Here is a 16013-nt window from a genome sequence, read left to right on the forward strand (position 1 = left end):
GAGATATGTCCGGGTATTTCAGTTTATAGAAAGTGTACCAAGAGTTTTACAGCATTACAGGTGGAAGGAAGGGTTTATTTTAATAGAGGAGGCTAAAGGTGCAACTTCCTAGAAGAAATTCGTTAATATTAACTGCCCGTTTGGAAGAATATAGTGACGTCCGCTTTTTTAGGTCCTTAATATGAAGCACCTCAAGCAAACACTCGACTTATTAACATAAATCTTTGTTACAAATGAGACAGTTAACTATAGCAATGCCCTTTGTGATATTAGCAACTTGTAATCTTTCAGGAGTGACTTTTACCTGTACAGACAGAGTTCCACCGTTGTGTTTGTACAAGTACTGTTCTGGTTCATTTCTTAAAATGCACTGCATGAAGACGTGTGGTATTTGTACAGGTATTGCTTAATTGTTTAATAATGCAACAGTAAACATAATCGCAATGTAAAATAGTATTTATGTATTGTCGAAAAAGAAAGAAAAGAAGATAAGTATGACTGTCGTAAAATCAAATATAACGTTTCTTGTAATATCAATTGTAGTTTCAATTGTTCTTTCAAATTCAAACAGCTACACGCACTGTAAAGTCAAATAACAGATTTGTAAAGCCAAATGTGAACTCAATATAATTCACGACTGAATGTATACATTGTAAAGTCATAATAACAGATTTGGAAAGCCAAATGTCAACTCAGTATAATTCAGGATTGAATGTATACATTGAGGATTGAATGTATACATTGTAAAGTCAAATAACAGATTTGTAAAGCCAAATGTCAACTCAATATAATTCAGGATTGAATGTATACATTGTAAAGTCAAATAACAGATTTGTAAAGCCAAATGTCAACTCAATATAATTCAGGATTGAATGTATACATTGTAAAGTCAAATAACAGATTTGTAAAGTCAAATAACAGATTTGTAAAGCCAGATGTAAACTCCGCCCACTTCATGATTGTACATGCATAAACATTTTCATAAGGATATTTCATCTGTTTTCAGACACTGACTGTGTAGAAGGATACTTCAGAACTCAGTATCCATACGCACCGTGTCGTCCGTGTGAGGAAGCAACAGTAGAAGACAAGACAAAAGGGACATTTGAAAACTATTGTCCACAATGTCAAACTAAATGCAACAGATGTGACAGGTCTACTGGACAATGCTATCAATGTGCAGAAGGATATTCTGGTACTTACTGCACTGAATCCTGTCCCACATCATGTAGGAGTGCATCTTGTCAACAAGATGGCACGTGTTCTGAAGGATGTAAGGATGGTTTCTATGGAGACAAGTGCTCAAAAACCTGCAGCACCAACTGTTTTAACAAACGTTGTCACCAAACTAACGGATCGTGTGCAGATGGTTGTCTTCTAGGTTACTCTGGAGAGAAGTGTGACATAAAGTGTCATGGGATGTGTCTTGACAACTCCTGTGACAGCCCAATGGGTAAATGTAAAGAGGGTTGCAGCAGGCCCGGTGTGTACGGTCCTTTCTGTAACTATACTTGTAATGGTACCTGCGAGTCTGTGCATTGTCAGAGGGATGCGTTTGGTAATGCTCTGTGTAGTGCTGAATGCACCAGTGGTAAAATGGGAGACCACTGTACAAAAGACTGCCCTGTGTATTGCCAGGGACCATGCGACCAAACATCTGGCAGGTGTTTAAAATTATGTAGGTCTGGTTACTATGGAAACGACTGCTCTGAAAGGTGCCCTATTAACTGTCTCACAGATAACTGTCTCCAGGACAACGGCACCTGTACACATGGCTGCAAACCTTCTTTCTATGGCGCCACTTGTTCTAAGGTCTGCAGTAAGAATTGTGGGAAATCAGGGTGTCATATGGATCCAGGACTAACCTGCGTGGATGGATGTGTTGGTGGGTGGAGAGGAAACTACTGTGAACAGAAGTGTGAAGACAATTGTTCTGTTTGTGACCAACACTCTGGAAGATGTAGTGGGTGCGTGGAGGGGCTCTACGGGGAGAACTGCGATAGTCTTTGTGCAGACAGGTGCTGTGTATGTAATCAGTTCACTGGGACATGTATGGCGCCCAGAGCTGAAGATCAAAGAAAAAGCATTGGTGAGTATTTATACGGAGCATTTCTTTTATTTAAATTGTCCCCCGGCATATATCAGGGAATGTTTTTGTTTGTTTGGTTTTTTGTTTGTTTGTTTGTTTTTGTGTTTATTATTATTATTATTATGCTTTTTGCTTAGCTTTGTGTGTGTTTTTTTTCTCTCTCTGTTTTTTTTTTTTTTTTTTAAAGTAAATGCTATTATTCCATGAATTGCCACATTTATATAAATATCACATAACCACGCAGATTGGGTATATTATTTAATACATATTTTTGGCATAAACCTGGGCATTGTTTCAAAGTGATACACAAATAAGTCACAATTAAAAAAAAAACCCAAAAACCTTGACATTAATTATCCAGCTAATGAGTTTATTAACAATACACATTACATTTTCCTATGTATCTACATATTATTTCTTGATCTAGTTTATTATTTCTTGTACGTGTATTTTATTCATCTGTGTATTCATTCTTGTTGTACGTGTATTTTATTGATCTGTGTATTCATTCTTGTTGTACGTGTATTTTATTGATCTGTGTATTCATTTCTTGATACACATGCGTTTTATTCCTCTTTATATTATGACAATGGTGTATGTGTATTTTATCCAGATATACATTATTTCTTGTGTACGTGTATGTTATTCCTCAACATATTTATCTCTTGTTGTGCCTGTATTTAATTTATACATTATTTCTTATATACACACGTGCACTGAAAGAAAAACTGTTCCTAATACAAAGATTGTAATAAGGTCTGAAAGTATAAAATAATTTGAATAAAATTATTGATTGATTGACTGATTGATTGATTAATAATTCGTGTATTTACAATTTCTTCTTATACACATGCAATTTATTTTATTCTTATATATTACAAATTAAGTTTTTTACTGCAAGCATTTTATTTATCTATACTGTATTTCTTTTTCATTTATTTTGTTCCTATATATTAGGTGATTCTTTAAAAAAAAATATAAGTCTGGATGAAGGAAAGAAGTGCGTTTCATTCTGGACGAACTACACTACAACTGACCTTACTAACCCACTGTCCTGGGCAGACAACCCAGATAGCTGAGGTGTGTGCCCAGGATAGCGTGCTTAAACATTAATTAGGTATAAGCACAAAAAATTAAGTTGAAATGAAATGAAATGTAGTAGAATATGGTGACAATCGTTTTAATAAATATCGTAGGTGTTGAGTAGGTGGGTCGGGATTTAGCTCAATCCGTGGAGTGCTCGATTGACGTGCTTGCGTCGCAGGATCAACCCACCTCGATGGATCCAATCAACTGATTTGGGTTTTTTTTTTGTCTCTCGTTACAACCAGTCGTTGTATGTGCGTTCTTGTCTGTGGGAAAGTGCATATTAAAGATCCGTTTCTGCATTAAGGGAAATGTAGCTGGTTTTCTCTTATGACTACGTGTCAGAATTGATATCCAATAGCCGATTATTACTTAATCAATGTGCTCTAGTGGTGTTGTTAAACAAAACAAACTTTAATTTTTTAAGGAGTAAGTTTGTAAATGGTATATAATTTTTGGCTGTTTTTTATTATTGTTTTTTTCCATACCCCTTTTACAAAGTTACTAGCATACCTATAAAGGTTTAATTATTAACAGAAGACATAATAAAATGCTTTTATGCCAAAGGTCTTGTTACTTACTAATTCCGATATTCAACTTAAAGAAATTGAAAGGCTTTTGTTCCTTTGTTTCTTTGTTGTCATAGTTGTTAGGTTGAGGGTTTTTTTCGAAGGTGGGGGGAGGGGTGTACTTTGTTTTTCTATGTATATTTTCTTCCTTTGTTCTTTATTTCTTGTACGTCTTTTCTCTATATTATTGTAGATGGAATGTATATGAACATCACGAAACCTAACTTTGTGCTCCTGTGTTTAATCGTCTCAGTCATCATTATGATTCTTGTTGGAGTTATTGTGCACAGGTAATTAAAGGAATCCACACGCACACATACATACATACATACATACATACATGCATCAGTATATCAATACATACATATACATGTATATACACACACAGACACACATACCCCAAAACACACACACACACACACACACACACACACACACACACACACACACACACACATATATATATATATATTATACATGTGTGGGTGTGGTTTTGTTTTCAGCCAGTCGAAATGCGAAAAATCGTCTTTTGAAGCACAGTCATTGACATCCATACACTCATCGTCTCACAGTGATGACGCGATTGACGATAGTAGGTCAGCAACGGATTGCGAAACACTTCTGATGAGCATTGAGAGTTCCATGACATCACTACAGATACCACCTCTAGCAGAAGTATTTGATGACGTTGAGGAACGTCAGCGGCTCAAATGTAATGGTCACACAACAGATGGCAGTGAGAGATATTGAGCAGCGGTAGACTGTAAACTAGCAGCGCGACAGTGGCGTGACGTCACTAAGGATAGGTTTAGCACTGCAACATGCAGAGTGACGTAACACAATACAGTCCGTCTATATCGGCTAATAACCATAGTCTGTTTTTAGTTTTTACAACATGTTTTCATATATAATTTGTGCTTCTGTCAACATAGAGGAAAAAAGGAAAACAGTTTTAGCGGAAACAGAGAGAGAGAGAGAGAGAGAGAGAGAGAGAGAGAGAGAGAGAGAGAGAGAGAGAGAGAGAGAGAGAGAGAGAGTGTGTGTGTGTGTTATGTTATGTGAAATTAAATAAAATTATATCAAAAGTTGTATGATTAGGGAAACGTTAGGCCTAAAATGGACAGCAATAACCGTGATTATCACAGGACTGTCATGTTGGCTTCGTATTCAATAATAATTATATGCTGGTAGAGCACTAGGTCTTCTTATTGCTAAAAGTAAACACATGAGTGGCATTAATCACCGTGGAACGTTATTTCTGTCACTCTTTTTTCACTCTGTTGATCATACAGTTGTTATTGTTTTGTTTTTAGTCATTTTTATTGTTTAAATTTGCGATTTACTGATAAAAAACGTCAACTTTCAAATTTCACTTCTGACCCCAGTCGTCCTTCAAGATCTTTGGTGGTCATAAAACCTACTGTAATACTAAACTACCGGTTGTAATGTTTGCCCAATTAATTCACTATTATTATATATCCATTCCCCACAGCTAATATACCTTACAATATTGGCAATTGTAAATTCTTATTAGAGTTCCCTTTCCTTTTTGTTTTAATTTGTTTGCGCAACATCCAGCTTCTCTCAGTTATTTACGTAAAGTCCATCTTTACTAGATTAAAAGTTGCAGTCGACCGGCTAATCCGGTGCTTTAAACAGGTTTTGATAGCATTTTGGTTTTTAAAGTGGGTAACCATACTAAATACTTTCCACGTTGTCTAAGGTTTCAGAAAACACCAGTTACAACCGCGGCATTTGACCTTGAGGGTCAAACATTGAGGTGAAAAGGTCAAGTAAGGTCAAACATAAATTTCAAATCTATGGATGATATACTCTCAATATGCAGTTTTTCACTTCATTTGTAGTGACTTTATAAAGGTATGAGGTATCTAAAATGTGAAATAACATACCAATATTATTATTATTATTATTATTATTATTACTATTATTTTAAATATATACACACATAATGTGCTATATAGTTTGTTTGTTTTTTTCTTCTCACTATTAATTGTTATTATTATTCTACTATATTTTAGTTTAGTTTGTTTATTTATTTATTATTTATTTATTATGATTTTATTATTGTTAGTTTTTTTAAATGGTATTTTATCTTTTTTTTAAAGATTTATGTTGTATGTGTGTCTTTAGCTTCCTTACGCACGTGATGTGTCTATATTTAACATCTTCCATATTACTACCCACGTAATTATTTATCATGCACATATGTAGGGTTTATTTCGTTTATTTTAGATATGTATTGGTTTTTCATGCATTAATGTGTTTTAGATAGTGCTATAGCGCTCCCCACCATTATTAGATATTGTACATATGTATTTATTATATTTTGCTGTTTTTATTATAAAGCTTATAAGTTGTAAAAGTGTTGTTTTCTCCTTAATGGCAGAATCGTGAAGTAGTGGCAAATTTAAATGTAGTCATGAACGTTTTAATGTTAAAAGCAGTCATATTTCATCAAGACTTCTAATTCAACTTATTAGCAACAATTATCTTACTTTTTATTTTAATTATTATTCCAATTTTATTTTGATTCGATTGTTAAAATGAGGTCAAGAGTCAAATAAACTTGTACGCAATGCACAGTATACTTAATATTCACAGACTATCATTGAATGTTCAATTATGTAGATGATCCTAATGTATACACTAAAATGTTTCTATAAGGTTATCAGGACGTAAGATTGTTGTTAAATGTATTGTTTCCATGAGCATGCTTCTTTAAAATTAAATCCCAATGTTTCACCGTGGTCAGCTATGTTTTTTTGTTTGTTTTTTTCTTCCATCATTTGAAGTAATTAACATGTAGATGGAGGGACCAATGTTCGTGATTAAATTATATGTGACTAATGTTCAGTAAATATTTAATTGAATATTGATATTGGAGTTATTTCATTAAAAATTTAAGTATTTCTCGCTAATGTCGTCTGCTTTGCGAGCGGAAATGCAATAGCGGGCAGGCCGTCTCGCTTGAATGAAACAACGGCAACAAGAGAAACAAAACTATCTGTATAAAACCATTCGACCCTTTGTCCACCCCAAGTACCAGGATACAACATACCATCTACCAACCGAAGAATGATTCATTTCAACTTATTTTCATGCTTATGTCCAATTAAGGTTCAAGCACGATGTCCTGCACACACACTCGGCTATCTGTGCTGTCTGTTCAAATGAATGAATGAATGAATGTTTGTTTAACGACACCCCAGCACAAAAATGCATATCGGCTATTGGGTGTCACAAATGGTAAGTATATTGAAATATTTATATATATCCATGTAAAACCACAGTGTAAAGAGATGTGGGAGAAAAGTATAATATAATACATAAAATCAAGGTAAGTATATTTTAAAACTTTGTATAGAAGTCAAAGTGTTTTTAAAACTTTACAATTAGTTCTGGATGTAATTTAAATGATTCCAAAACATCTCTGTTCCCAAATATATAATTTCTCGTCGGTTTGGGATGATGACACTGCACCAAAATGTGACGCACACTGACAGTATTCACACTGAGGAGGAGGGTCCTTCTTGAAAATAAATGAATGCGTCAAATCTGTATGGCCGATGCGGGCACGGCATAAGACTACTTCATCCTTCCTGCACCGGCTGTAGGATTACTGCCACTCTCCTAGGACTGCCTTGACAGAATGAAGCTTATTCGCAACCGCACCGTCCCAATCATCTTGCCATGTCGAAATGATATATTGGTTAATATGAAATTTAAAATCACTGTAGGGGACACCAGCATGGACACGAGGCAAGTTCAAAGCAGACTTGGCAGCAACATATGCCTTTTCGTTACCTTTAATGTCAACATGGCTGGGTACCCAACAAAATATAACATCTTTATTGGCATTTGATAAAAAGACACACTTTCGTATCACCATCCCAATTAAGGGATGCTCCAATTTCATGTACTGTAGAGCTTGGAGACACGAAAGTGAGTCTGTAAAAATAATATACTTGGATGCACATGAATCCTTAATCTGTTCCAGGGCTTTAAAGGAGACCGGACACCAAAAGACATGTAGTGTATAATGGATTAAGTTAGCGTCAAAGACCGCATTACTCTAACGCCCGGCTCGCTGCGAGGCACCGGTCAGCTGCGCGTCTTAGGTTTGGGGTAAAAACAGAAGTGGGCGGGATTATGCATAGATCTGAACGAAAGCGAGGCAATACGTCATCGATGAGAGTTACCAAGCAATATCGGTACACGTGTTGTGCCTTTTAGTCGTCTTCTTTTCTTTCTTTTTTTGTCTCCAGGTGTATCGGAAATTTAATTTACAAGATAATTAGTGTTATTATATACTGTCGACGTAATTATATGATGGTTAACTGCGTAGTGTTTAACTGCAACAGTAACAGCAATGCATCCCAAGAAACGGCCAACATAATGGTTTCGATTTCCAAAAAAACGAAAGTTGTTTTAAAACATGGACGCATTATTGTCGTCGAACGGGCTTTACACCAACTAAATACAGCAGGTTATGGTACATTTACAATGTGAAAATTAAAACAAGTATGTACTTAAGATATACATTAAATAAAGTTATTGCAATTTGTTCACATACGAATATTTAAACTTCACATTTATTTACCTATAATTACCAAATTAATTTTCACCGACAGCCCATAACGACTCCATACTAACGTCTCTCGATCTAGTTGGTTTGTTAACCTTATAACAAAACACCTTCAAAACGTGAATTATTACGTTAGTTAACAATGTTTATCGTCAGTTCAGTATATTGTCATTAAAATTAAAATGCTATCACTTTGGCAGGAAGAACATATGTACTGTGGCCAGAAGGAATGATGGTTAATTAGTTTTAAAGCTAATGTTGATTATTAAAGCATAATAAAATTGTACTTTTCAATGCTTTCTGTATGTCATATTAAAAATACTCTATCCAAATAATTATTTTAATACCTACCCTGGGTTTCTGCCAGAGGGCGCGGAAAGTAAACTTGCATGTATGTATTATAAAATGTCAGAAATTTATGTATATATATATATAATGTTTAATTTTTTCGATAGATTATAGTAACATAATTGCTGTTTAAAATGTATAAAAGTGCATGAAATAAAATGTTCAATAAAAAACCCCATTTCAAACCTATAACCACCCAATATACTCCTTTGAATAGATTTAGTTTTTACATGCCCGTAGGAATGACTTGGGGGGGGGGGGGGGGGCACTGACGGACCGGGCATAAACTCTACATCAGATTTTGGTTACAATGGCAAAAATTAATGTGATAAAGAAAAGCTCACAAGTTGGGGGCACCCCCCCCCCCCACCCACCCCCCAGTTCCTACGGGCCTGTTTTATTACGTACCCTCAAATTACAATTAATACAATTAATCACTTTTGGCATCTATCAGTTTAAAGAAAAATTAACAATAGTTACCACATGGAATAAGCATCATATATTATTTTGTTTTACCTGTAATATATTTTACCTGTAATATATTTTCATCAGGACGTCCTTCTTGCTCCATGAATGATTAAAGAAAATAACACTGAATATATTGTAATTATTTTAATTTTATTCCAATATATAACAAATGTGTTTTATTACAGTATGTAGAGCAAATTACCTGAAACAGTTGGTTTGAAATCATGATTACAAAATCCTAAAGATAAAAGGAACTGGTTCCTAACCTCACCCTCTACATATTATTTACATTTGTATAGGCCTGTAGGAACGATATTTGAAGGGTGGGGGGGGGGGGAGGATACAGTCTCTGGTGAGGGATACAAACTAGATTTTTATCTTTATATCAGTAGTATATTTTATACGTGGCGGGGACAACAATGGAATACAATGGAAAACGCCACCGTGCACCGCCGGAACAATGGCCGACGCCACCAGTACAATGGGTGCATACCTGTTATCTTTCAAGGTCATGCATGTCATACCTGTTATCTTTCAAGGTCATGCGTGTCATACTTTTATCTTTGAAGGACATACCAGTTCAAATCGGTGCGTATCTGTTATCTTTCAAGTATGTTGTAACGAGTGCGATTGGCTCACTTGAAAAGTACATTTGAAAATGACATTACTGAAAGTGGGTTTTTGAAAGGATGTATTTATAAATGTGATGCAATATCTATTTGTGTATGAAAACTGTTTGAAACCGGTTCCATTCGTCCAAATGTACCCAATCAGACTCATCCCTTTACGAAAGCGTTTGAATTTCTGTTATAAGATAAAGAAAAAGTATAATTATTTCTAGTGATTACGTTCGAAGATGAGCACTAGTGATAACAGACGAGCTGTCTATTTTAGTTGGAAATACGTGTTGCGATCGGAATGCAATCTTGATGAAACTGTAGTGAAAATTTCGAATCGCTGGTTTAAGAAACGTATTGAATGTGTGATGGATGCCAAAAGTTCTTTCTGCGATTTGTCTAGCAGTTCCAAGTTAATAATTATCAGGAAAATACGTCCAACTCGTTTGTTCGTGGATGAAGTGGATATTGTTACTAACAGAAAATCTTTGGAAAATTTATTAACCCTGAGTTATTCGTTTGAAGTATGCAAACTGGTTCAACGACTATGTAAAGAAATGTGTATGGGATGCATGTTCGACGAGGAGAGAACTCACACATGTAAAACACTGCCACACGAGGATATGCTCGAACGCTACTACACGACTGCGTGGGTTGAACTGAACGAAGATGACGTCATTGGTAGATGGAAACGTCTCCTTTGTACAGATCCCGTTTTATTAAACACTCCTGGATTTGTTTTGTGTCAGTATCAATGCAAAGACTATTTGAATATTAATTTTAAAACTGTAGAGTGGATGAACATTTTAAAAGAACAAGTACTTAAAATTCTACGTTTGGAAGATCGACTTGCAAAGTAAACATGTATGTGTGTATAAATTAACGTTATATACTACGCTATTTCAGTTCAGACATGGTACGCAAAGTGAAAACTAAGGTCAACGAAACTGAAAAGAATGAACTTGAAAAGTATTATACAAAACCGAGAGACGCTGGAGCTTTCTATGGACCGAAGACGTTTCACTACGCTTTAAAGAAACGTGGTTTACAAACGTACAAGTTGAAAGCAGTAACACAATGGTTGAACGACGAAGATGCGTACAGTCTTCACAAGCCAGTGAGCCGTTCATTCAAGCGTCTCCGAGTACGGGTTAACAAAAAAGATGAGATGTTTGACATGGATTTAATGGACGTCAGCCGTCATTCAAAAGTAAACAATGGAGTTAGATACTTGCTTATAGCTATTGACATTCTTTCGAGATATCTGTGGGCCATACCCCTAGTAAACAAAAAACCGGAGACGGTGTTAGAAGGTTTCAAAACAATTTTAAAAGACGAACGTGTACCCAAGAAAGTTCGAGTAGACAAAGGTTCAGAGTTCGCAGGGGTATTTAAGCAGTTTCTATCAAAAGAAAACATTAAACTGATTGTTACGCAGAATGAAGATATCAAAAGTAATTTTGCGGAACGAATTATTAAGACGCTTCGGAGCCTTGTTGCGCGTTTTACGACTCACAACAATACACAAAAATACATAGACGTTTTAGCAGATCTAGTACACAATTATAACAATACAGTACACTCGTCCCTGGGACTGTGGGCACCGGCTGATGTAAATAAAGTGAACGAAATTAAAGTGTGGAGTCATCTGTACGTCGAACCCATGGTTAAGAAACTTAAAGTAAAGAAACCATTAGCAAAATTCGTATTTGAAGTGGGTGATTTAACTAGAATCAGCTATTTGCGAAAATCGTTCACAAAGGAACAAGACTTGAGGTGGACAGAAAAGTTGTTCAAAATCCATTCTAGAAGTAGACGTCAAGGTATTCCAGTATACAAACTGCGTGATTTTCACGATGAAGTGCTGAAAGGTATATTTTATACAGCTGAACTTCAGAAAGTTAATAAAAATCAAGACATTCTGTGGAAAATCGAAAAAGTGCTGAAAAAAAAGAAGGAAAAGGGAAAAGTGTACTATTTAGTTCGGTGGTTAGGGTGGCCACCTAGTTTCGATTCGTACGTAGAAGAAGGTGAACTGAAAACTGTGTGAGTCATGGAGAAGTACATTCTATTGAAGAGCACTGACTCCAAAGCGGTGTTTCCTGATAACAGCCCCTATCATTTTCGCGTAAAGTTAAACCAAAGATTAACGTTTGCACGTGTTTGGATTGTGTCTCTCGTGGATTTGAATTTTGGAGTAACTGATATACACAATATGAACGATTTACAAGTGGACGTGTTGTGTAATCTATGTGACAGCAGTCTAGTGGGTGATGGGTTGGTGGCATTGCTGAGACGTGTCGATTTACGAGACGGTCCTCGATACCAGTTTAACACACTGTGGAACATACCCGTGGTAGTGAAGGACAGTGCGTATGTTGATATACATATAAGAACAGTGTTGGGCTCTCCGGTTTCATTTATCAAAGGGAACACGAGTGTGACATTACTTCTGAGACATTTTCCATTTCTGGAGTAATTTACCATGGATCGAAAACTTTACATTCCTGATGTCAGTAAATGGTTAAAGTATTTTGATAAGCAAACAAAGAATGTTGTTCATTTTAACAAGCACGTGGGATCTGGAGTTGGGAATGACAAGGACAAGTGGTTTTCCTACATGATTCCTATTATACCGAGGCATGTAAACAGTGTCGACAACAACAAAAATACAAAAACAGCCAAAATATAAGTGACATCTCAGACACAAGACGTGGTAGAACGTGCTGAAGCTGAACAAGAACGCAAGATGGCTAATAAAAAGAAAATCTGGCAAACAAATCGTCAGAAGCAAAAAGGTCAGACGCATGACACCACAGAAAAAACGAATTCCCGCATCGAGGTATAAATCACCTATTGACGAAAACGATATATTTGTATAAACAGATAACAATATGTCGCTGCTCACGGACAAAGACTTTGTGGAAGGTTTACCCAGTGCCTTGGATCTGTTTTCTATGCCTCCATATCAAACAAGTGTGTTTCAACATTACTATGTAGACGTCAGACCAGTCAGTCAAATTACTGATTCGTCGCCAGTTGAATTCCAAATTTCTAACAGTGGAAGCGACTACGTGGATTTGAAACGAAGTCGTTTGCATGTTAAACTGAAAGTGAGTCACTCCGACGGAACGGTTCTGGGTAAAGATGAACACGTGGCTCCAGTAAATCTGTTCATGCAAGCTCTGTGGTCGCAAGTCGCGGTGTATTTACAAGGTCAATTAGTGAGTTCGGCGAACAATCACTATCCCTACAAAGCATATATTCAAACCTTACTGAATTACGGAGAAGACGCTAAAAAATCTCAACTTCAGTCTCAGCTGTTTTACAAGGACACCGCAGAAACACAAGCGGATATCGAAAGCACCGATCCCATTACTGGTATCAATTCTGGATTATCAGATCGAGGAACGTTCATTGCAGACAGTAAAACGGTTACTATGGAAGGACCCCTGTGTGAAGATATTTTTAACATAGGCAGGTACCTTGTGAATGGTGTGGACATAACTGTTAAATTATTTCGAACCTCAAGCCCCTTTTGTCTGATGTCTGGCAAGTCGGGTCAGGAGTACAAGATCGACCTGCAAGATATTTATTTTAAGATATGTAAACTGAAAATTAACAGTGCTCTTATTTTAACGCACAACAAGCTATTTGAAAAGTCCAACACTCTGTATCCATTCACTAAAACAGAGGTTAAAATAAGCAGTATTGCTTCTTCACAACAGAGTTATGTTTGGGATAGTGTGTTTCAGTCGCAGTGTCCAAACAGGTTGGTTGTTGGGTTTGTCAATGGAGACGGTGTGAATGGATCTTATACAAAGAACCCGTTTAATTTTCAGAGTTCATTTGTGAAAACGGTGGCATTGTATTTAGATGGTGTCAGTGTGCCTGGTCGACCCATCGAAGGAGACGACGTGAGCGCCTACGTGAATTTGTTCGAGGGGTTGAACAATTGGAATCAAAACAGTGGAAATTACATTGAAAGAACGGAATTTGCTTTTGGAAATGGACTATTTGTGTTCAGTCTTAAAGCCGTATTTGTTGACTCGAATTATTTAATTTTGCTTAAGAGTGGTAATTTACGGTTAGAAGTACAGTTTAAATCTGCATTGACAAAGACAGTCAGCTGTATAGTGTATGGTGAATTTCCTAGTTTGATTGAAATAGATCAAACAAGAAACGTGATTGTTAGATAAATCATGAATGGTTTACAAATTCAATGTGCGATAAATTGTGCTCTAGATCTACGTTCACGTATTGTCGGTGTGTACTCTAGCGATACACTACCGCGAACAACACACCAACAAATACGATGGGGGTGTATTCTCAATACAGACCCATCTCACCTTCCCGGTACGCACTGGGTTGCGTTCTATTTTGATAAAAACAAAGGAGAGTTTTTTGACAGTTTGGGTAAACCACCCGAGTATTATAGCACAAAGTTTGTTTCATTTCTTAAAAAGCATTCTGCATCTTACTTTTACAGTAGCAAAGCCATTCAGTTGAGCACTGCTAAGACATGTGGATGTTATTGTTTATATTACTTGTTACAAAAATGTAAAACTGAACTGGTGATGAAGGATATTGTGAATCAGTTCGGTGAAGATAAATTACAAAATGATATATTCGTAACCAACTTCATATGTCAATATTTTAAATATTGTAGTCCATCTTGTATTCCCTGCACATACTAATAGCCTATGTTTAAATACAAACATATGTAAATATTGTACACAATCATGTATGCAGTTTATGTGTTGTTAACTACATATGTGTTGTTGTTGTTGTTGTTATAAATTAGTATCAAATCATGTATTTCCTTGTAATTCAAACATCTTTTAAAATAAATACAATGTGTCAGAAAACGATGCTTTGTTATATTTTAAACACTATATATATCGATATATATCGATATATATATATATAGAAAATAGTATTCCTAATGGGAGTTAACTCTGTTAGAAATTGAACACGTAATTCATCATGTCAAGTTACAGCGGATTTTCCCCACACTTCTGACTCTCCAACTCCTACCATTCCACTCACCCACACTTCTGACTCTCCAACTCCTACCATTCCTCTCACTCCCACGGTTCTTATTCTTCCGGATACACCTTCTGAACCTCTTTTACATACACCACCTATGCCATTCTTTGATATTCCCTCTGTACCTCGTGACACCTTCACTCATGTTTGTGATCCTGCCGATACACCTTGCACAACCTCTGTGTCTTTGACAGCTACCTCCACTCCTACTCATGTCACTGCTTCTGAGCCTTCCCAGTTACTTGCCTTAAGGTTTTGTGAGGAAAGCTCTGATGAGGAAATATAATTATTTTCTATTTCTTAATTCGTTGTTCGTGTTTTCGTTGCTACTACCTCTCCTACTCATGACATTGCTTCTGTACCTTCCTAGTTAATTTCCTCAAGGTTTTGTGAGAAAAGCTCTGATGAGGAAATATAATTATTTTTTAATTCATTAATTTGTTTTTCATTACATTGCTACTTATTTCATGTTTAGTTATACAAATTAATGTTAATTATTTTATATGTAAAAATTACATGTTTTAATTATACTAACTATTCTATCATAACATAGTTAATTTATTATTTCATTATTTTATGAAAATTAATGTTTAAAGTAAGAATATACATGATTATTTTATACAAATTAAGGTTATAACTGTAATAATCAGTATTTAATTATTTATAATCAGTGTTTTGATAATTACTTATAATCAGTGTTTTGATAATCAGTGTTTTGATAACTATTTTACAATCAGTGTTTTGATAACTATTTTACAATCAGTGTTTTATAATTATTGACAATCAATGTTTTACCATTAGTGTTTTATAATTATTTATACAACTTACAGTTATAATCAGTTAGATATTATCCAGGAGTAGTTTTGGAAGAGCAGACAATTTTGCAAATTATGAATTTTTACAAATGTAACAAACTTTATCATTTAATTTTAAACAAACTTTATCATTTAATTTTAAACAAATTGGTAAAATAATTTTTGTATTCTTATTTTAAAAAAAAAAAAAAATTGTAATCTTAATTTTAAAAATAATTTGTAATCTTAATTTTAAAAATAATTTGTAATATTAATTTTAAAAATAATTGATCAAATTGTTTGCTTACCAGAGCTGTTCCTGTAACCTTTTTCTTTATATAATAAATATTACTTAAAATATTTAAATGTATTCCTGTAACTTATACC

The 16013-nt window shown here is 35.2% G+C and overlaps 3 protein-coding genes across 3 annotated transcripts; all 3 read left to right on the forward strand.

The window, feature by feature from the left end:
• Nucleotides 1-297: 297 nt before the first annotated feature.
• On the forward strand, nt 298-4710 carry LOC121377706 (multiple epidermal growth factor-like domains protein 10). The gene is made up of 4 exons (XM_041505786.1): nt 298-399; nt 1007-2089; nt 3938-4034; nt 4248-4710. Exons 1-4 carry the CDS (start codon nt 366-368, stop codon nt 4492-4494), a joined length of 1461 nt encoding a protein of 486 aa, XP_041361720.1. The 5' UTR covers nt 298-365; the 3' UTR covers nt 4495-4710.
• Nucleotides 4711-10696: 5986 nt separating this feature from the next.
• LOC121378055 lies at nt 10697-11833 on the forward strand. The gene has a single exon (XM_041506155.1). It carries the CDS (start codon nt 10697-10699, stop codon nt 11831-11833), a length of 1137 nt encoding a protein of 378 aa, XP_041362089.1.
• Nucleotides 11834-12677: 844 nt separating this feature from the next.
• LOC121378056 (uncharacterized protein F54H12.2-like) lies at nt 12678-13982 on the forward strand. Its single transcript, XM_041506156.1, has one exon. It carries the CDS (start codon nt 12678-12680, stop codon nt 13980-13982), a length of 1305 nt encoding a protein of 434 aa, XP_041362090.1.
• Nucleotides 13983-16013: the final 2031 nt, after the last annotated feature.

Source organism: Gigantopelta aegis, chromosome 7 (assembly GCF_016097555.1).
Source record: "Gigantopelta aegis isolate Gae_Host chromosome 7, Gae_host_genome, whole genome shotgun sequence".
Taxonomy (NCBI): domain Eukaryota; kingdom Metazoa; phylum Mollusca; class Gastropoda; order Neomphalida; family Peltospiridae; genus Gigantopelta; species Gigantopelta aegis.

Excerpts from the sequence above, each read along its gene's own strand:
- LOC121377706 (XM_041505786.1), top strand. The coding sequence starts at position 366 with ATGCACTGCATGAAGACGTGTGGTATTTGTACAG. Across the intron at positions 400-1,006 it reads GACGTGTGGTATTTGTACAG|ACACTGACTGTGTAGAAGGA; the intron begins GTATTGCTTAAT and ends ATCTGTTTTCAG. Across the intron at positions 4,035-4,247 it reads GTTGGAGTTATTGTGCACAG|CCAGTCGAAATGCGAAAAAT; the intron begins GTAATTAAAGGA and ends TTTTGTTTTCAG.
- LOC121378055 (XM_041506155.1), top strand. The coding sequence starts at position 10,697 with ATGGTACGCAAAGTGAAAACTAAGGTCAACGAAACTGAAAAGAATGAA.
- LOC121378056 (XM_041506156.1), top strand. The coding sequence starts at position 12,678 with ATGTCGCTGCTCACGGACAAAGACTTTGTGGAAGGTTTACCCAGTGCC.